At 42.9% G+C, this 21,292-nt stretch overlaps 1 protein-coding gene across 1 annotated transcript; it reads left to right on the top strand.

Moving 5' to 3' along the window:
- Window positions 1–546: 546 nt before the first annotated feature.
- On the top strand, window positions 547–21,280 carry anks1ab (ankyrin repeat and sterile alpha motif domain containing 1Ab). The gene is made up of 18 exons (XM_081717504.1): window positions 547–644; window positions 1,514–1,573; window positions 1,705–1,946; window positions 6,047–6,116; window positions 6,251–6,319; window positions 11,655–11,770; window positions 12,217–12,315; window positions 12,609–12,755; window positions 12,988–13,095; window positions 13,277–13,447; window positions 13,760–13,897; window positions 14,417–14,488; window positions 14,768–14,851; window positions 15,013–15,150; window positions 15,713–15,889; window positions 16,156–16,254; window positions 17,885–17,982; window positions 20,154–21,280. The coding sequence occupies exons 1-18, from the start codon at window positions 569–571 to the stop codon at window positions 20,155–20,157; spliced, it is 1,968 nt and encodes a 655-aa protein (XP_081573630.1). The 5' UTR covers window positions 547–568; the 3' UTR covers window positions 20,158–21,280.
- Window positions 21,281–21,292: the final 12 nt, after the last annotated feature.

Below are 21,292 nucleotides of genomic sequence, written 5' to 3'. Positions count from 1 at the left end.
CATTTTGTGCCAAAAACCTCCATACGCTTATTTCCCCACATAATTTTGCCCAGCGTCTTTACCGGTTACAAAAAGGCTAGGGACATGATGGCCATGCACCGAGACCATGTATGCGCTCCATGGAAATTGGATTTAACTCTCAGTTCATATTAACCTCTTCACTTTAAGTGCACAGTCTTTACCAGGCACCACATCAAGGGCCAGCATTTGGTAATGTTAAGACACTGTATATTACAAAACAGATTAGTCCTTTCAGTAGAGTATAGAATATAGACTATCTTGATATAACACAAGTACAACAAAACGTGAGTTTGCAACACAAGTTGACTGTTGTGCGGTTGTACAATGTCTGTTACACTATAGTGTCTGTTCATGTTTCATATATTTATTGCTGTAATTATTTTTGCATTGGAGCATAGCAATACCAGGACTGGCTGCGTGCTCTTCTACTGGGCACATTTGCAAGCAGGTCTGCACCATTATTCAAGAAGATGCTAGACTTTATTGTGTACTCATGACATTTGATTTTTTTTTTTGTTTCTTCAAAAAAGGTAGTAAAATTGGGATTATGTGCTTTGGACCCTGTTTGTCCAAGGGGTGCTTCCTAACTATCTTCACAGCAAAATCAAAACATCCACCTACAGGTAAAAGTGTTGCATGCTAATCTATATGTCTAAAAGAATAAATAATCTAAAATCATAAATAATCTGTTGTAGATTCAGTATCTATATTTATTTTATTCTTGAGAGCTGTGATTTCACTTTGAAATATTTTGCACATACCTGTCAAGTTGTGCTTTAAGCATTGTCATGCGCAGCAGTTTCTTTCAGAAAAAATGACAGTAGACCATTATACTACATGGACATAGACTTGGAGAGCTTCAGTAACCTCATTAGCCAGCCTGTCAGTAAAAATAATACCAGGCCTTGGATCCCCAGGGTAGGGGCTAGTCCATGCTCAAGTGTGGACAGGGGACCAAGCAGTCTATGAATACCAGCCAAAGAAGTAGTACACAACAAATGCTGTTCCAAGCTAAAGAAAGTGATTATTTTTTCTCTTTGCATTTGATCTTATTTCCTGTTTTTTTTTTTGGTTGGGTTTTTCTGTGCTCCAAACAATGGGACTTGCTGTTGCAGATATAGACTAAGCACAATTTAATTTGAGGTCACTTAGAACTGACTGTTTTGTGTTTAATGGAAAAAAAGACTGATTGAATATAACTGAAGGTAGTAGTTTTATGGTGTACTCCTGCCTTTAGTGGAGGTGGGGGGTTAGAGAGAATGCCAAAAGAAGAAATGAAGGAGAGGAAGGAAAAGGCTGTTTGAAAAACTCTTGGAGCTTCTCACCAGAGGGAGGGCAGAAGGATACAAACTGTGGGTGGGCTCTGATAAAAGTCAGATCAGGCCACCTCACACTCTGTTAGTTCAAAAACACTACTAGCAACAATGCAAAGACATTTTGCAACAGAGCAGCAGGAAATGCATGGAGTAATGTTCCCTCTTTAATTCCCCAGATAATACAGACAATAATGACAATACCAAGAGGACTAGGAGCATCTGTCTTGTGATCAGAGGTAAAGAGGATTTGTCCCATAGTGTGTGCCCCTGGGCAGACCCAACAACTGCTGCACAAGAGACTGGCCATACCTTCTTCCAGACATGAGTACAACGACTCCGGATACTGACCTCAACTTTGCCATGGTAGATTTTGTGAATCAGACTGGAGATAAGGCCAGGGGCATACCTGAGCCATCCTCCCAGACCAGGAGGAGGTCTCCTGGACACCTGAAGTTGACCCGCAGCCTCTCAAAGTCAGATTTGGACATGCTGGCATCCCTGTGCTGTGAGGAGGAAGGGGTTCTGGGAAGGAGTGGGTTGCTGGCCAGCTGCGAGGTGGAGAGGGAGCAAATGGACCGGCTGTCCTGGTTCACCTCCGAGTGGAATGAGGTAAGGGCTCAACGGCCTCTTTTCCTACAGAGGTGCCAGCAAAGATAGGGTTAACATATAAGCAAGAGGGACAGAGAGTGAGATTGCACTAAACACACATGATGAATGGATAAACAAAAGGAGGTGGGAAAAGAAGAAGGGGAAGCTTGGAAGCTGTGGAAGGAGAAGCTGGTAGTGTGAGTGTCTGTGGTTGAATTCTGAACACCTGGCTGGGCCCATCAGCCCCTCCTGCTACCCCATGCTGGCCACAGCACACGGGGCTAATTGGGCTTTAGCTGTCATTCCACATCTTCTCAGGCACCTTCCCAGGGGTCAGCCCACGCACACACACCACCCTTCCCTTCAGTCCCCTCTCCTCCCCCTCGCCTTCCCTCTGACAGGCCTTAGTCATAATCCTAGCCAGGGATGCTACTCTTATGCTCCAAAGAGTTTTATCAGCAGTTTGTAGTGAGTCACTGAGAGTGACAATGAAATGTGGATCCCTTAATCAATATGCATTCAATACATTCATACAGTATATCTACATACTGGGTGATTTATGCAATGTTTTCACAATAATATTTATGCGCAATGAAGATAACTCTTTCCATTGCCTTGCCTTCAGACATTCTTGCTAGTGCTGTTAAAATTTATATGCATGCCTGCCTTAAAGGAGCATTACCGTCTTGGTTTCTTGTGAGGATAAGACTCATGGTAGAGGGGTATAGAAGGACTGGTTCAAGATATGTGCCTCTTACATGAAGCTCTGAGCTCACCACTTAAACAGAAAGGAAGTGCCAAAGTGGGCTCTGATCAGAGGTAAGATGCAATGTTTAGTGACTGGGGTGGAGTATCCTGTTCTCAAGGGCATCCTGTTTTTCTGCAGTTCTCCTGTGCCGTTTCCTCTCTCCAGGTTCAGACATGTCGGGGGTTGTTAAGGGTGGTGAGAGAGGTGGATTTTACTGAGAGATTTTGGAGGCAATGAACAGCTGGCCATTACAAAGCAAGACTCCACATTCCCTAGAGCAGAGGTATTCAAACCATAATCCTTAAGGTATAGGCCCTACAGATTTTCCACCCTCCCTTTGTCTGAGAGTCAGGTGTGATGACAAAGTGCCAACCAGTTAGATTAATCATTTAATTAACTAAAAGGGATTACAAAATTCATATATAATAAAGCAGAACCAGCAAGCTGGCACACTGGCACAGGATGCCTCTGGTAAACCACTGGGAATGCTTAGTAAGGCTGCCAAAAGTATTTGGGAAACAACAGTCAAGAGTGACAGTAACTACAAGGGCCTTGACCTGTAAGTTGCGCTAGGTCTCTGACAAGCTTCAGATACTTGATTGATTCATTCCAAACCTTATTCTTTCAGTAGAAAGGAATATGATGTATGATGTACTCTCTAAGGGATTATGAAACTGTTCAGCTATGTTTTATCAGTAGGATCCTTAGGGGTTTAAATTCTATGATACCACAGCTGAATACCTACTGTACTGTATATGCATAATGAAAATACTCTACTTGTAATCCCAATGCACAAATCATAGCTTCATGTTGGAGTTTAGAAGAACCTCTTGCATTCACGACCTGCAGTTCTGAAATCACTGTGTACCACCTTGTAACCAAGGTGTGAATGTTTTAGAGTGTCCATAGAGGTGGTGGTGTTGTTTGTTATTATTTAAATAATTAAGGGAGTGGTCAAACATCATCAGCACAGATGGTAGTGTATCTCTATTCATAATTCATGCAGCAAGAAGATGTTGAGGGATAGCAAGAAAGCAAGAAAGATGCAAGGAGGAAAGGATGGGAGGTGGGGTGGAGGTCAGGGGAAAAAAAGACCCACCTGTCCTGACGCACAGTGCAGTGCATATTTGCTCCAAATCATTGAGTCAATAGTTGTGTTGTATTTCCTCTACTCACTTTACCTCTACACTGGTACCTATGAGTTGGACATGGCACACTGGGCCTGAAGATAAAGCCTGCTCTTCCTGTACAACCTCTCAGAAGTCTTTGGGGGTGGTAATCTTGAACCCAGTCTGGCACATGAAGAAAGGGCAGGGCAGTATTAAATCTTTATTATCACTTCACTACCCATTCTCTTAAAGCTGCTGGCTTTCCCATCTCCACTCGTTAGCATTGGACCTTGTGTGATGTCCCAGATTGCTGGCTCTGCAGACTGGGAACTTAGCTTTTCATGCACCATCTTTCAAAGCCTTGAAACTTGAAGACTCAGAGCTATGACTGCTGTAACTGATGGGTCTCTACCTCTTCCCTGTTCACCTCTTTCTCTTATACTCTCTCTTTCTTTTTCTCTTCCTCTTTTGCTCACTCTTCCTCCCCACTCTGCCTCGCTCTCATTTTCCCCCTCTCTCTCTCTCTCTCTCTCTCTCTCTCTCTCTCTCTCTCTCTCTCTCTTTCTCTCTCTCTCTCTCCCTCCTGTCTCTCTCTCTCCCTTTCCCCTCCTCTTTCCTCTCTCCCTCTGTACTCAGTCTTGGGTTTTGGTATAATGAAGACTTCTGACCACAGTTCAGTGACTTCCTCTTACAATGAGAAATCACTGTACACATTTTCAGAATTGAGGGGTTTCACTAGAATTTGTGCAGTTTTTTTCTTACATCAACCATGTATTCATGAAGCACTCTCTGATTTATTTGTTCTTCAAATCCTTTTCAGATCCCTCATTTGCCAACCACATCTATGGTCAGGGTTACCCTTTTCTGCTCAATGCAACTTGGCATATCTGATTATGCCAAGACTCTGTAAATGTCAGGTGTTCAGTATGGATCTTGGCCACCTTGAGAACTGATCTAACAAGCCACATATTGAAGTGGCCTTGGTTGCAATGTTCTCGAATCTCAGTTATGTGTGGACATAAATCTGGAAACACTTTAGATATTGCAAGCAAGCAACATCATTCATTTTCCATGACAACCCCCTCCATCCATACATGTTTCCTATTAGTCTCCTAACCCAAGAGCTAAATAATACAGTTTGTGCGTAAAGCACATGGTTGTGCTGTGATCTCCTCAGCAACACCTATTTGATGAATGGTGAAAAAAGGACATAAGAGCTTTTCTTGTTTTAAATTTAAAAAAAAGTTAAATAGTGCAGAATATTTGACAGGTCATTCACTTGTGGTGTTGTCACATGTTTCTGATCATAGTCGGAGCTCAGAATTATAAGACGACAGCATTATCCTAATCTCCTCATTCAGGGGCTGCCACTGTGAGTCTGGCTGTAAGAATTCCAGAAAGAAGACTCACTAATGGGGTGGTGGTGGTGGGGAGTTGGGCGGGGGGCCACACTTGTTCTGCCTTTCTTATGAAGTCCTGTCTAGGACCATTTCACTGAATTGCTTTCGTTCGCCTGCTGTTCATTCATTCAGTTTTGGTCTGAAACGACAGCTCTGTAGAAACTGTGTCAAGGGAATGAAATGGATTTCTCTTGATGGAGATTTGCATATACATTAGCAGCTCTGAGATCTCTGAGGTGTACCTTCAGAGGCTGTGATGATGTAAGGTGCACTCCATGGTGGATGGCAGTGGTGGGGTGGGGGATGCAATATAGACTGTAAGTAGGTTAATTTGGAGTGGAAAATGTGAAGGGCTGTGGCTTCGGGGGAACTTCCATGTGGGCCTTGGTGTCTGACTGGTAAATGAATCCAGACACTTGCTGACATGTTGATGCCACTAGCGCAGAGCAGAAGGGGTTTTTCAGACCGTAAATATTACATCAAAACCTTTTCCCTTTTCTATTTTTGGCCTCTCATGAAATATATTGGATTGATTAGATATGAGCCTATGGATTGATTACATAATCATAAAGACATGAGGCATGGTATCAGCTAAAGCACCAGGAATTGGTTCTGACTGTAGTCTGACTTCAGTCTGCTTTTATTCATTAACTTATTGTATTCGGTATTCAAAGGCATTTTGTAACTATCATTATGAAAGTTGTGTTTCGATTATACTTAACATATTAGTAAAAAATATGCCTATATGAAAATCAACAGGTTAGATTGGAGAAATCTATAATGCTAACATGTTAATGTCTTTTTAAAAAGTTTCCATATTTTTAAAAAATCCATGTATCTGACCTTCCTACTTCTCTCCACTAGATTGAAAGGATCATGACATTAATTGATGCCGGCATTGAGCTTTCCAAGGAGCCAGGGCCAGTGAGCAGAGGTAAAACACAAAGCTACACCTCAAAGAGAGTAAAATGGATCCATCTTTTACTGATCTCACCATACTTCTTAGAGAAGAGCCAAATGTGCACTGAAGTGGATTAATTGTAGGCTTCATTTCAACTCATTTCTTAGGAGGATCAGATGGCCCCACAGGAATGCTAAAAAGGCATTGTGCAGCATATAGAAAGCACAGAGCAGTGGGTAAGCTTCATTTTGTTGTTGTTTTGGCCTTTGTCATCCAGCAACCATCAGCTCTAGGGGTAGTGCGTGCTCTCAGCCCCATTTAAACATATCTTTTCATTTGAGAGCAATTGGACAAATTAACATAATGTTGAATGAAATTGCCTGGTTTAGGATTTGGTTGCAAAGCCAGTCAGTGACTATGTGACCCATATAGAAGATCACCAGTTGTCAGGGTTCGAAAGCAACAGAGAACTTCATTACTGTATTTAACATTGTTGAGCATTTGTAATTTACTTGCTTGCTGAAGCTTTTAGAGAATGTCTACTCTACTACAATTAAGCAGACAGGTTACTTTTGACATACCTAACAGCTAGTTACTTTGGTGAGTATGTATTTTCAGTGAACTAAGAAAAATATGAATGATTGCATTTGACTTTTGATAATTAAACAAAATGGAGTGTACCTGTTTTTACTGAAAAAGAACTATAGTTAAAGTTGTCTGTTACACAGCATTATTGCATTATTACATTATTCCTTTAGCATATAAATATAAGCCTTGCTTTTACTTTAACTTAATTTTAACTTAATTAAATTTTGATGAAGTACTTCAATAATTGCATTTTTGAAGGACTTTCACTTTCAGCTGAGAAATACTACATTAAGCTCTTTCTACCTTTACTCAAGTGAAGGATTTGTGTTCTTCTCTCAGCTCTGCCAGATGCTGGGAATCTTCCTTACTCTTGCTCTGCCAGGATTGTAATGCAGGCTCTCTCAGTTCCTGTCGTTGGAGGCGTTGGAGGCTTTCTCCTTCCAGTCCTCACTAAGCACAATATGTGCTCCATAGGCTCCAGGCCGGATGACTGAATCAGCCAGTCACAAACGTTCCACTTTTTTGGCCCTGAGAAACTCCAGAATCACTTTATTCGTTTGTATGGGGTCACAGTGTTGCTGTTTCACCCACTGGGCTTTGAGATGTTTGGTTGGATCTGAGCAGACATTTCTGCACATTGCAGAATTCATCCTTCTGTTGCAGATGGCAGTCACATAATCAATACAGACAAAGTCTTTTCTTCTGCCAGCTATACATGCCCATGGTTGCCATGTTTCAGAGATGATGCAATATGCTTTGAATCATGAGCAAATTTTTTTTAAATTGATCTAATTTAGCTACTTTTTAGCAAACTGTGACTTGGTCTTTTTGTCCTTGAAGCTGTTTTGTATCTTCTTCTGAACCCCCAAGGTCACGCAGGTGTATTTTCCTCCTTAGGCCGGTGTTTTTCAACCTAGTCCTTAGTCTTCAGCACTCTCTCTCACCTCTTAAATTGCATGAACCAAGCCATTAAAAACACTGTATCCCTAGCTGGGTCTGGATCATGGTGGAAATGGGAACCGTCAGCTTAGCTGATATGAATACATTCTGGATCACATTCTTGATCTCTTCAGCAGTTTTTTGGACGTATTCTTCAATCTTCCTTGATCTGTCAGGTTGCTTGCAGATACTAAGCTTATCAATAAACTGAATTTAAACATGATTTACATTTTGGCTTGGTCTCTTGTTTATTACCTGTTGCAACTGAGACACCAGCTGCCCATTAGTTACAGCCACCAAAATGGAGGGACTGTCTGCGATTCACCCAGCAAAGATGAATATACTCTCATATTAAGGCAGAATTCCTGCATTACATTGCATTGTTCCAAATCCAATGTGCTGGAATACAGAGCCAAACCAACACAAATTGTGAATTTGGGATCTTCACTGCTCTGTGTTTTAAGTTCGATAATACTTTTTTGGCATAGCTGGAGGTCTGTCTAATCCTTCTAACAAATGGGATGAAATTAATCGACCTAACGGATTGCACTGTGTTACCAGCAAACTGCGCTGTAAATCCATGCATTAATTAAGTCATCTTATTTAAGCGTAACTCTGAACACACTGGCAAGCGTCTTCCTGTACACTGCTGTCATGTATCTGAGGCCTTTTCCTCTACAGCACAAATTCCTGTCTGCCCTTCATGGCTGTGACTTGGCGCAGTGTTTTTGAGTGCGGTATTTTGACACAGACACCCACTAATACACTATGGGTACCTTGGCCTGATTTAAACAGGATACAGAGTGACCCATTTCTTCAGCTATACTGGTCATCCCTGTGACTTCTGGTAATTAGGCCTCAAGCATCCTCCCACATATACAGTGTTGGCAGCCCAAAGTGATAGCTATATTGAGCTATATATCGGTATATTTTCAAGAGGCTTTGTCTGGGAGGAGTGCAGTCATTGAGTGCTGAACTTCCTAAAGTCTTGGAGAGGAGGATGTCGCCGTGTGGGATCTGAATTTGTGAGTCATTATTTGTGAGGGAGTGCTCTACAGACAGCCTTGGGAGGCTCTCTGCCTGTATGGAATGGTTTTCAAGGTGTTTTTGCAGCATAAACAAATGTTTTTGATGTTTTTTTATTCATAGCTGATCTTATCTGTCAATGTAAAAGTGTCAGTTTTAAAGAGGTCTACAATTTATTGGCTGAGTTGTCTTGAATCCATTTTGCTAACATTTTTTTAATGAACTGAATTCATCTGAAGGCAGCAGTGTATCTGCAACACCCCTTTTCAGCTTGGATATCAAGTGGCTGGATAAACACTGCTGGATAACCAAATTTAGCAAAACCGGGCATGTGCACAAAACTTTCCTTTAAGAGGAGTTGGTGTTATAACCCTATAATGAGCATTATCCATATTTAGGGGAAAATCTTAGGGGTTTACTCATTTAAATTACAAATCACCATCAGTTTTGTTTCACTGCAAACAAATGTGTTTCGCATAGATGCTTGCATCAGATGACTCTACCTCCTCTGGAGTTTTGAACCAGTTAACGATGATGTCCTTGTCAATCACTAAGTGTGTTACGCTGACATCATCTCAGGCAGAGGTTTTTGCCTTTATATTGTAAGTAATGTTCAGGCAGACTGACAGCTCATGTGATTAGCCTCCTCCCTCATGCAATCTCATAGTTACCTGCATGCATGCACATGCATCGATGTGTAACACCAAAGGAGAATATTTCATGACGCCTTTCATGCTGAGGAGTGTGAGAGTTGCATATGCTGCCATGGAAATGTAAGATAATGGTGCACATTTTTAACAATACGAAATCCCTGTGGTTGATTAGGCTCAGATGTTAGCATTTTCTGCTGTGAAAGTCGGTTTGGGAAGGATTATGGTAGGATAACTACAGTGTGTGATTGTGTGTGTGTGTGTTTGTGTGTGTGGGTGTGGGTGTGTGAATGCATGGTGCATTTCGCTGACTTAACATGCGGCTCCTGCTCCTCAGCAATACAGAGACACGTTCATGGATGCAATTTCTCTGATAATTTGCCATGGACTTTGACCGTAATTTAATTTTTCATAGACAGAGTGCATGGCCTCTGTAAGCCCTTAAGTGTGTAAAAGGGATGGTGGTAGTGGGTGGAGATCAGACATGTTTTACTCTCCCTGTTTCCTCTCATTTTCTGATTGGTCCTGGCACGGTGGTTTGTGATTTGGGTTTGTCTCTCTCTCTCTCTCTCTCTCTTGCTCCTACCTCAACAATGTCCTTTCTGCACCAGCAAGATCAGAGAGCCTGTGTGCAATTTTAATCAGTGCGGTGAACAGAGAAGAGAGCAAGCAAGGTATGGAGAGAGAGAGAGAGAGAGAAAGAGAAAGGGAGAGAGTGGGGGAGGCTGGGGATTGAACGTGTGTGTATGCATTAGAAACAGAGAGATAGAGAGAGAGCAAGAGAGAGAGATAGAAAGTAAGGAAGAGGGTGAGTGTGTGAGGATTGAGCCAGTGAAAAGGAGGGGGTGGGGGGAGGGAGGGAACGCGTATACACTGTGCAGTGGCGCGCAGCGTCAGACAGCATATGGCAGCCCCGCAGTGCTTGCAGACAAGAGAGTGTCAATAAGCGAGAGCAGGCAAAGGAGCTCGTGGTGAGGAAGTGGCCATAGAGAATAGAATTAAAAAAACCCAGAAGAACAAAAGAAACAATGCAAGAAGCACCATTGCGTTGAAAGGGATTAGGATGAGGGCATCTGCACGACGTGGGATTGATGACTGCAGCCGAGGAGGGACGGCGGTGCCACTGGCTTTCGGGAGGAGGGTGTCATCTGGAAGCTTTGCTTGCTGAGCGGCGATTGCAGCTGCCGTTGTGACTCAGCGCGCCAGGCTCTGGGGATGCAGCAGAGCCTGAACCCGGGAGCGGGACCCCCAGGAACGTCGGCCACGGACGAGGAGAGCACTCAGCGCGGCGCTGGACCGCAGCGAAGGAGAAGGAGCCACCTGCAGGGCTTCCCAATGGAGTTATCTGTCCACCGTTTCAGCCTGCCTGCTTTCTGCTGGATCAAGGGTTGGCTGTACCTGCGTTGATGATACACTCTGCTCTGGCATGCTAGACCACCGGAGTGCGTTTAAGCCGAGAAGGACCAGTAGTCCTTGGATTACAGGGAGAAGAAAGTAGTCGTCGTCAGACGCTAGTTGATTTGGCAGTGGCCATATATGCAACTCTCTTATGGGTTTTTTGGGATAGAGGAACTCTGAATCAACGGTAGGGCAGTGAGGGAGCGTGGACTTGGTAAATGTGACATGAATTTCATCTCAGTAATGATGCAAAAGAGTGATGTAAAAAGAATCAGTTTTGTGTGACAGTCAATTGGTTGTCGTGGTTCATACATTTATAAAAAAAATAAATAATCAGGGGGATTTTGAGAAGCTTTCCACTGAGTACCACTGAGTAGATTTGTTTGAGCTTTGTAATCTGAAGGGCTGTGTGCTTCTAACAGAAATGTGTATGTTGGGGAATATGTTTCTTGTTTGTTGCTAACAGTAGAGGTGAAGTTCCCTGAGAACTTTCTGTTCTTCCCATCACACCACAGACCCCTTTTAAGTCCAAGCAGTTTGAAGATGATCCAAGGGAGCCAATTAAGCGTGCACCGGCCCACTCTCTTCCTCTCCTCTTGAAGGACAATGCCAAATTGCCCTTCCTCACTGGCCACGCTTACTTGAAGCCACCCTTAAAAAAGGACCGCCAGCCAACCTCTACTTCCACCTGCCCATCCTGCCCCTCCCCCACATCAACCCCCACCTCCAAACCCTCAAACCCCCGCTGTCCAGCGGCGGAGGCTCCCGGTGGCCTGCTCATTCTCGTCTGCGAGTCGTGGGCCTCCCTGCTGCCGGCGGCCCTTCGCCCAAGTCTGGACCCTGCCTTGCTGCTGCTGCCCTTGGCTCTGTTGGCCAAAGATGATGTGGCAGTGTCACATCTCGGCCTCGGAGTGCCGATGCTATCGGCTGAATGGCTTCTCGCTGCTCAGACGCCTCCCTTTGTCGGCAGACACGGCGGGGAGCCGGGTGCTGGGGCAGTCAGTGGGGGAGTGGCTGGAGCACGTGGGCTTCCCCCAGTATGAGAGCAAGCTGCTCCTCAGTGGCTTTGATGACCTGCGCTTCATGGTGAGTTCGCCTCGGGTCGTTTTATCCCTTGCGCTCAAGTGATAGCTTGGTCAGTTAACAGTATGAACTGAAACAGTCTCTGACTCAAATATGCTTGTTAAACATTCATTTCATATCCTCTGAATTTCCCTCCAGAAGTAAAATAGGTTACAACTGGAATTGATCCCAAATAATACTTTATGGATGGTCTGTGAATATGTCGCAATTTTGTATAAAATGCATTTGGACATAACATCCTTTTGGAAAGAAACTACATAAATGTCTATGACAGTGCAAGGTATTGTCTTTTAAGTACTCCCATGTATTTCACTGTCTACACACATTTATTCAGTGAAATGAATGATTCTTTTGATGCCACTCCAGTGTATTTGTTGGAATGATTTCCACTGATCACAAAATGATTGGATTTTATTTAATAAAGAAGAAACTTGCACGCATGTCTCCAGGGTAGTAATGTAATGGAAGATGAGGACCTTAGAGAAATTGGCATCACAGACCCTGGCCATCGGAAGAAAATTCTCCATGCAGCAAAGAGTCTACCAAAGGTAGAATACATAGTACTATTACACACAGGTAATATTTATCTGCTACTAGGTTATGAAATGTTTTACCTATGAAGTCTAACATTATGTATGATGAACTGGATAACCACTAAACAGGTGTCCCTCAAAATGAAGATCTAAAGTGAATATTTTCTTCAGTTTGCAAATTATTCAGCCTCATTAGTGTAATTTGTACAAATCTTGAGGTTCAGTGTAAATTGTGCAGGTCTTGAGGTTTGATGTAAATTGTGCAGTTCTTGCATTTTGTAAATTGTGCTTCACTCCACCACCTGTAGGTGAAAGCTTTGGGCTGTGATGGCAGTACCTCTCTGGCCTCCTGGCTGGAAAACCTAGGTCTGGGGGAGTATCTCCACAACTTCCTGTCCAGCGGCTACCGCACCCTCGAGTGCGTGAAGAACCTGTGGGAGTTGGAGATTGTCAATGTAACCACACTTCCCATTTCCCACTGCGAACATGCATGCATTATATGTTTCTTTACATCGCAAATGTGGGAAGCTGTTTATCAGATCTTCCATGTGTCATTATGACTGTCCCGTGACCACAATCACTTGGCATGTATGTATTGTGCCTGACTGGAAGTCCTCCTCGGTCAGCTCCTGGGGAGGTGCATTTTTTGTCCAGTTCAGATTATGGACCTTGTCCTGTCTCCTGTAGGTGTTAAAAATTGGCCTGCTTGGCCACAGGAAGAGGATTATTGCCTCAATAGCGGAACGCCCCTACGAGGAGGCGCCTTCCAAATCCAACCGTTTCTCCCAGCTCAAGGTGTCAGGCATCACACTGCCTACCATAAATTACATTCCTGACCATAAAATATATCATAAAGGTTCCTTTTCACCATTCAGACACCTGACCTCATGACATAATACTCTAATCTAAAGTTATGAGTAATGTTTATGTTATGTTTATAATGTACATTAATTGCATGTGTATGTCTGGGATTTAGATTCAGGACCTTTTGTCTCAGAATCCGGCACCACTCGGTTACATGGACCCGTCCACTAGTCGCTCCATGGACACCCTGCTGCCGCTGGGGGAATATGCGAGGAAGGGGCGTGCCGTGGATCAGGAGTGCAGCGCCTCGCTCCGCTCCTACAGTGAGAGGCCACGCTCGCATGTGAGTCTTGAATCTGTCATGCGGCCCTCACTGGTAATGCCGTCATTCATCAGAGAGAATAATGCTCCTGTTGATTAAAAAATTCACCTATGCTCTTGGCCAGTTTACTGCTGCAACCAAACCAGATGCCACTATACTTGAGATGGGTTGAAAATGAAGTAAGCCTTTGATGAATCATCTCAAGAAATGAATTCTTAATGAATTTACTTGCTACTAATGTGCCACTTCCTGGCTCCAGAACTCAATAAAATTCCATCTTTCAAATATTCACGATTCAGCTATGTCATCAATTTGTCTTCATCACTTCTGTAGGACCGGCACATAGATCGGCAGCGAGAGTCCCGCTTCAGCCTGCGGCCTCCGAGCCAGTCTGCTACATACACAACTGTCTCCACCTGGCACCACCATCCTGAGAAACTCATCACTGAGGCTTGTTGCTATGAAGCTAGTGTAAGTTATTTCTGTAACTCTCTGCATATTTATACACATCAGCATATATTTTGCATATATTTGAATGAATTGTATAAGAGTCTAACAGTGTAAGTTCACAGAGAGTTCAGGATTTGTTGATAAACTGTGCTATATTTAAGTGTAATTTGCACTAGACTAATTACAATCATTATGCTAGCTACACAGCAGCTAGTATACAGTCTATACTAGCTACAGTTATTGTGTTCATTAGTAAATACATGTTTATTAACCACTGATGCCATTCTCAAGTTACATATGCTATATATAACTATTAAGGTCCCGTATAATTATGAAAGTTCTAAGAAAGTACTGGAACAAAAGTATGTAATTGGGCCATTGTCATTCTAAAACCTCTTTGGAGAGAATAATTCAAAGGTGGCATCATTTCCACTGTCAGAACTGTGCAGACCATCTTATTAGTGACCTGATAAAGCAAAGATCGAAACTTTAACCTGTGCTTGATCACCCTACTGTAATACTGAGCTCTTCTCTTTGTAGTATCTGGGCTCTGTGATCATCAGAGACCTGCGAGGCATTGAGTCTACCCAGGAGGCCTGTGCCAGAATCAGGGTAAAGACAACAGGGTTTTCACACCTCTCGTTGAACTTGAATCAGGGTAATAACAGGAGTTTCACCTCTCATTATATTTAACTGAACTGCAGTGTCCTGGAGGCTCTGGTTTTTCACTCCAACAATCTGTCAGCTATTATTATCATGTCTCCTTTAGCTCGGGCAAAATTTTTTAAAACATTATTCAATTAGCTAATAGGGCACTAGGGCACAAATAATGCTGACTCATCAGTATACCAGACTTACAACCCTTCCCTTCCCTCTGCAATCCATAATCAGAAATCAAAGGACCATCGGAAAGGCCCCGTCATAATCCTGTCCATCACTTACAGAGGAGTCAGGTTCATCGATGCAGCAACTAAGGTGAGCTAGAGGCCAAAATCAGTTAATTCCATTTTTGCAAAAATCACATGTACACAGACCATGTCCTTCATCAGACCATCATTAACATTTAGTCATTCAGATGGCAAAATGTCCTCAATCTTATAATATCATCAAATGTGCACACACACATGCTCATGCAGGCTATAGTGGCAGAGCACGAGATCCAGAACATCTCTTGTGCGGCCCAGGACCCCGACGACCTCCGCACCTTTGCCTACATCACGAAAGACCTGAAGTCTGGACATCACTTCTGCCATGTCTTCACTACAGTAGAAGTGGTGAAACTCTAACCCTTCAGATCACTTGAACTATCTGCACACGCAGAGTGACTGCAGGAGTGCACTTGAGCCAGGAAGATGCCGATACATGAAATGCGAGAGCGATGAGATAGAAATTAAATCAAAATTAGGTTTTAATGTGGTCTTGTGTGTGGCCTGAGTGAGAACAGTTTCAGACAACAAATCTTTTTCCAGAAACAAGCTATTCAAGTTACAGATCTACTTTATATATAAATTGATCATACATTTTTGTGACAGGTGGCTTGGTAGACTGTTATGCTCACAAAGTCATTATAAATTGTGAAAATGTGTAAAAAAAACCAAAACAAAACAAAAAAACAAACAGCAAAAGCATCCAATACACCTGTATAAAACACTGAATGTGAAACAAAAGCTAAATTAATTATAACAAAAGTAGGAAGTATCAAAAGTAACTGACAAAAGTAATTGAATTGATCACTAAATTGTATTGGAGTTAGTAAGACTGCACATTAAATTGCTTTTAGTCAGATTTTTCTCATGTCTTTCATATTGTACTCACATGTGGTCTTTCCTGACACAGACACAAACCTATGAGATCATTCTGACTCTGGGACAGGCGTTTGAGGTGGCCTATCAGGTTGCTCTTCAGGCACAGAAGGCCCGACGTCACAGTTCCTATGGTCTGGCCTCAGAGATCATAGAGACTAGGAGCAGCAGACCGACTTCTCAGTCTCGCAACAGCACTCGTCGAGCAATGGTAAGTAACAGTACAAAATAAACTCTGACTGACACAGCTTGATTTTTTTTAGCTGTTTTTGACAATGTTTGTACTGGTCTCTTTTGGTATAAGGTGTCCCATGTTGTAACCATTTATGTATATTCTAGACATAATAGAAAAGCTTCCCTGTCCTAAATGATTTCTGACTTGTGTCTTCTACTGTCCCTGACTTGTTGCCCTAGGCCTGTAACACGATTATCTCTCCTCCTCCTCCTCCTCCTCCTCCTCCACCTCCTTCTGCTTAGGGTGCACCTGTGCTAGAATGCCGCTGTTGCTACTGTCACACCTGCTCTGCTCACCGCCCCTCCTACCTCCCGCTGCCCTCTGTCAGCCCTGGAGTCCAGGTTCTGCATGTTATTCAGACTTTCTTTCTACCTGTCTCCTTCTTTTTGCTCTCCCTCACATCCTCCCTTTCTCACCTCCAAACATTTTCCACCCTCTAACTAATTTTCTTGCCACTTTTCCTTATTTTGGCTTGTCTTTTATTACCATTCACGTTTTGGTTGTCAGGCCATCGGTTTTACAGCTCAGGATGTAGGTCAGGCACTCCTGTGAGGGTGCTGCAGTGTTTGTTTGGTCAGGCACTCCTGTGAGGGTGCTGCAGTGTTTGTTTGGTCAGGCACTCCTGTGAGGGTGCTGCAGTGTTTGTTCAGTCAGGCACTCCTGTGAGCGTGCTGCAGTGTTTGTTCACTGAGGCACTCCTGTGAGGTTGTTACAGTGTTTGTTCACTCAGGCACTCCTGTAAGGATGTTGCAGTCAGGTGCTCAGGTGAGGATGATCCAATCCTTGTTCGGTCAGGCACACCTGTGAAGGTGCTACAGTGTTTATTTGGACAGGGACTCCTGTGAGTGTTGCAGTGCTTTCTTGGTCAAGCACACCTGCATGGTGTTGCAGTGTTTGTTTGGTAAGGCATTCCTGTAGGGGATCTGCAGTGTTTGTTTGGTCAGGCACTCCTGTGAAAGTGCTTCAGTGTTTGTTTTGCCAGACACTCCAGTGAGAGTGATGCAGTGTTTGTTCAGTGGGGAACTTTGTGAATGGGCTTATATACACTTCAAAAATTGCATCAGGTTGACATGTGTTGGCTCAGTGGTCTTATCTTGACAACTTTAGGTTTTTTCAGTAATGGTGGTGCTTAAGGGAATGTGTCAGCATTTATTCATCATGTGGTATATAATCCTTAGAAGGCCTACAGCAGCATATAAGAAACAATATCATGTGGGTTGTGATCCATATGGCAAAGTAAAAAGTGATTCATGAGAGTTATTTTCAAGAAATTGCATTGAAATGCAGTGATGCCTTCAGTCGCCATTGTGATGCTTCAGCCTGTCCTCTAAGGAGATGTTACAGCATCTAAATTTAGCATATAAGTGTCATCTGAAGGTCCTAATTTAAATGTGTATCATATCAAGTTTGGAAAGTATGTTGTAACTTTTGAAACTTGCTGATTTACTAGTGAAAAAAGTACACGATCTGAATAATACATTAGTTTGAAGGAATGGTTTGATATGCTAAGATGGCTAACACTGAATAAACAATATCACAGTCATCTAGAAGTATGCAACTGAGATCACGTTAACTGCTGTCTTTTTTCCTTGCTGGCTTTTGTGCACTTTTAACAGTTTTAATATTTAGGTCTTAAAGACCCCAGAGAATGTCATTTTAAAATACACTACACAAATGCACAAATGAAAATATTCGGTAGTACCAAGTTAAATTTGCAGGTGGCACAGCAGTAAATGTTCTCAGTGCAAATCATGATCAAAGTAAAGAAAAGAGCAAGTGCTTTCAGTTGCTTAGTTTCAAAGCAACATACGAACTAGTGTGAGAAGCAGGCCCCGGTGTTGCTGTAAATGCTCGCAGCACCTTCTCTACGATGTGTCCACTCTGTGGAGCTTGATGTGGACGAACATTGGCTGCCGTACCCTCCTGCAGTCTCATGCATCCCCCCTTCCCCTCCTCCTCCCTCCCCGGCAGATGGACCCTGCAGAGCAGGACACAGACGTGCAGTCCTTGGGCAGCACCAGCTGGCTCTTCGAACCCCGCGACTCCTCAAGGCCATCCAGCAGCACCAAGTACGAGACCACCATATTCTGAAGTGCAGCAGCAGGGGGAAGGGAGGCTGAGCCCCAACCCTGGCCCTGGCTGCCCATTCCCCTCCTAATAACTTAACCTTCTCCCCCCTGAGAAAACTCTAGTGCCCTGTGCCTTTTCACTGTGATTTGTACCCTCCCTCAGGGCAGATCTGCTTCTTGCACCTCACTGTCCGTCCCCCCCCCCCCCCCCTCGCTCCTTCTCGCCTGTGTAGTCTTCTTGGAGAGACCCAGTCCCACCGCCCACTTCAACACGTTGACTGGGCTGTCTGAATTCACTGGACTCTGCCTTCAAGGCATACACTCTGCCCTCCAGGTGTCCTCTGCCCTCAAGACACACTCCTTGAATTCTTCCGTCTTGGTCTGACGGCACACGCAATCGCCTCTGAATTGTTCAGCCTGACTTTCTTTTTTAGCCACAATGCTGAATGTTTACAGACCAACCTCTCATATCAGTGGGTTTTGCCTCTGAGCACAAACATAAGCATAGCTGTTTATTAAATCTCATCATGTAGTTCAGATAGCTGTAGCATTTATATATGCCCTCATTCTGGCTGACATGCACAGACCTTTGACAGCAACTTTTCCTCATCAGAACAGCAATACTGTCATTACCAGTGTTGAATATACTACCATTCATCGCCATCAGAGATGCAATGTAGAACAAATTTCTTACACTCTTACACTCTGCCCCCAAGTACTATATCAGCTCTTCCCACCCATCAATTATTTTCAGTTCGACCCATATTTCCTTAGCCCTTATTTCTTCACCAGTGAGCTACTCTGTATTCCCAATCCACACAGTGCTTCCTCTGTCTGACCAGGCATCTGCAGTTGTAAGGATTTACGAAGAGCATCTGTTCCAGTGTCTGTGCAAACCATAGTTTGGGATTTGACACGCAATAATACCTGAAGAGGGCAGAGACCTAAATTGAGCTGAGCTAAAGTGAGCGCTAAAGTGTTCCGAGGCCACATTCTCCTTGGTTATCTTACTGCAACTCGTGTTAACATTGTTGGTTACATTGATAATCATTTTTCTTCCTTACTTTAGCATATATGTAGCACCACCAGGGCTATGACTAAGTGTGATCAATTTCAGCATGGATTTGACTTACTGGAGTTTATTTCTTGAAGAGTTTCAAGTGAAAATTGTGAGCAGTCTGTATTCTTACATTGTAGCCTCACGTAGTAAATACAGCATTTGTGTATATCTGTTCAAGCTTTTTGATTGATTTGTTTTGTATATATGACCCGCTTTCCTCAATCAGAGCTGTCGACAAACTGAGACATTTATATGAGACAAAACATATTCAAATTTAAATAGTAAATTCCTATATCTATTTTCACCTTAAAAGGAGCCAACCACAAACTCAATTATCTTCTACAAGAGGAAAGAACACTGGAGCGACAAAGTAAGGGAATCGGAGAAAGGACATTCAAAACACAATAAAGGAGCCCTTACCAGCATATTACAATTGCTAAATGGGCCTTGCCTTTATGTGAACGGAATATGAATCAGCTCAGATTTACTAGAGTAATTCCTGAAATGATGCACTACTAGACTCCCCAACACACACACACACACACACACACACACACACACACACACCTTCAGTCAATTTTGAGTTCTTCTTTGCAAAGACACACTGCAGTGGTTTATCTCAAACCTTCTAAATAAGTAGTGGTACATACACGTCAGGTTTCGGTTCATTTGTTGTGTCGCCTGCTGTGAATGTGCTGTGTGCGTTGGGCTGTTGCACAAGCCGGTGTTGTGCTGCTTTTCTCTGCCTCGTCTTGTCCCCAGGCCCCACTTCGACTGTTAACGTTGTCCTGGTTCCTCCGTGACCACATTGCACATCTTCGCCTATCACAGCCATGCCGTCGCATCCAGTTGTTTGTTTACCATTACTGGTTTGCACTTGTTTGTTTACCCCTCATTGATCAACAGTCCATCTGTCATGACATCACATTGTATTATGTCAGCTTTGTATGTATTGCTTGACTGTGTTCACATGAACAGTATAGCTAATGTTTCGATCTTGTACAAAGTTACCGTTCTGCTAGTAATCTTTAAAAGGGGGGAAATGGTTTGAATAGAATGCCTAAACATAAATTTCCACTTACTTAAATCAAATATATTTCTTCCCGTGTAGCTGACTCCGCCTTTCAAGTTTCCGGACACCAAGGTGTGAATAGAAGGGGAATCAGGTGAAACGTTTACATGTGAGTGAGAAAACGAGAGATGCCATCCGCTCAGTGGCATTAAATTTTGCCATGAGAATGATCCAGTACTGTGGGATTACTCTTATTATGGGCTTAGATATCACAAAAGAGGATTTGCTTGTGAGGTGGGTCTGTGTATTGAACACGAACTATTACAGAGCCACAGCATGCTAGTGTTTTATATAAAGAAATTACAGTTTACTTGATTATTAAACTACAAAAAAGACTGTCTGAAAGAGGCCAGCAACTTGTGGGAATTTTATGGAAGCTGTGGAAAACTGGAGTAGCATCAGAGTACTGAGCACTGTGTGGACATTTTCTTTATGTAACTTGGGGGATTACTTAGCTCTAGTGAACACCCAGACATGAGGGATATGAAGACTGAACATGGTAAAATATTAATCTGGGCTACACACACTGAATGTTGTGTTGACTCAGTTCTACAATGGAGTGCTTTCTTCATTAAAGGACTGCTTTTAGCATTGCTTGGAAGGCTTGTGTGACCCAAAGGCCACAACCATCATAAATTCTGAGTGGACAGAAAGCATACATGTTCCAGAGTGTCACAGTGTCTCCTATGTAGAGTGACTATATCACCAATGGAATCACCAGTGGAATAGACTTTACCTGAAGTAAATCAATTTTGACTGAATAATCACACTGTGAAACAGCATAAAAGCAGCACATTTATAGCTTTTACATTAGCAAGTTAGCGGTTATTTACACTGCAATGGGAGCATATGACTACAAGAAAAAAAGGCATCATGCTCCTTTATAATTTTTTACATATCAGTTATGATTACGTTAGAACAAAATTCCTCAATTCCTTTCTGAGACATTATTTTGTTTACACTGAATATTTGGGTATGATGCCAAGATTGAGACTTGATTAAAACTAAAAACATGGAAGTCAAAGTAACTGGAGGCTATGTTAAAATGGTCCAAGTTATGCTTTCTTTCCCAAACTCCTTATTTTATGTAACAATTATTTCAGTCACTTAAGTCACATCTACATAAATGTCCATGACAAAATAAAACTTTCCTTTTTGCCTATTTAGCCATTTATATT

The sequence above is a fragment of the Electrophorus electricus genome, chromosome 7, assembly GCF_041902795.1.
Source record: "Electrophorus electricus isolate QZ-2024a chromosome 7, ASM4190279v1, whole genome shotgun sequence".
In the NCBI taxonomy this organism is placed as follows: domain Eukaryota; kingdom Metazoa; phylum Chordata; class Actinopteri; order Gymnotiformes; family Gymnotidae; genus Electrophorus; species Electrophorus electricus.
This window is presented reverse-complemented; position numbering and strand designations above follow the sequence as displayed.

Bases quoted from the DNA above. Each gene is read 5' to 3' on its own strand.
- anks1ab (XM_081717504.1), top strand. From the start codon at position 569: ATGTGCTTTGGACCCTGTTTGTCCAAGGGGTGCTTCCTAACTATCTTC. The intron at 1,574-1,704 runs GTAAAGAGGATT...TTGCCATGGTAG, and splicing joins CATCTGTCTTGTGATCAGAG to ATTTTGTGAATCAGACTGGA. The intron at 14,852-15,012 runs GTGAGCTAGAGG...ATGCTCATGCAG, and splicing joins TCATCGATGCAGCAACTAAG to GCTATAGTGGCAGAGCACGA.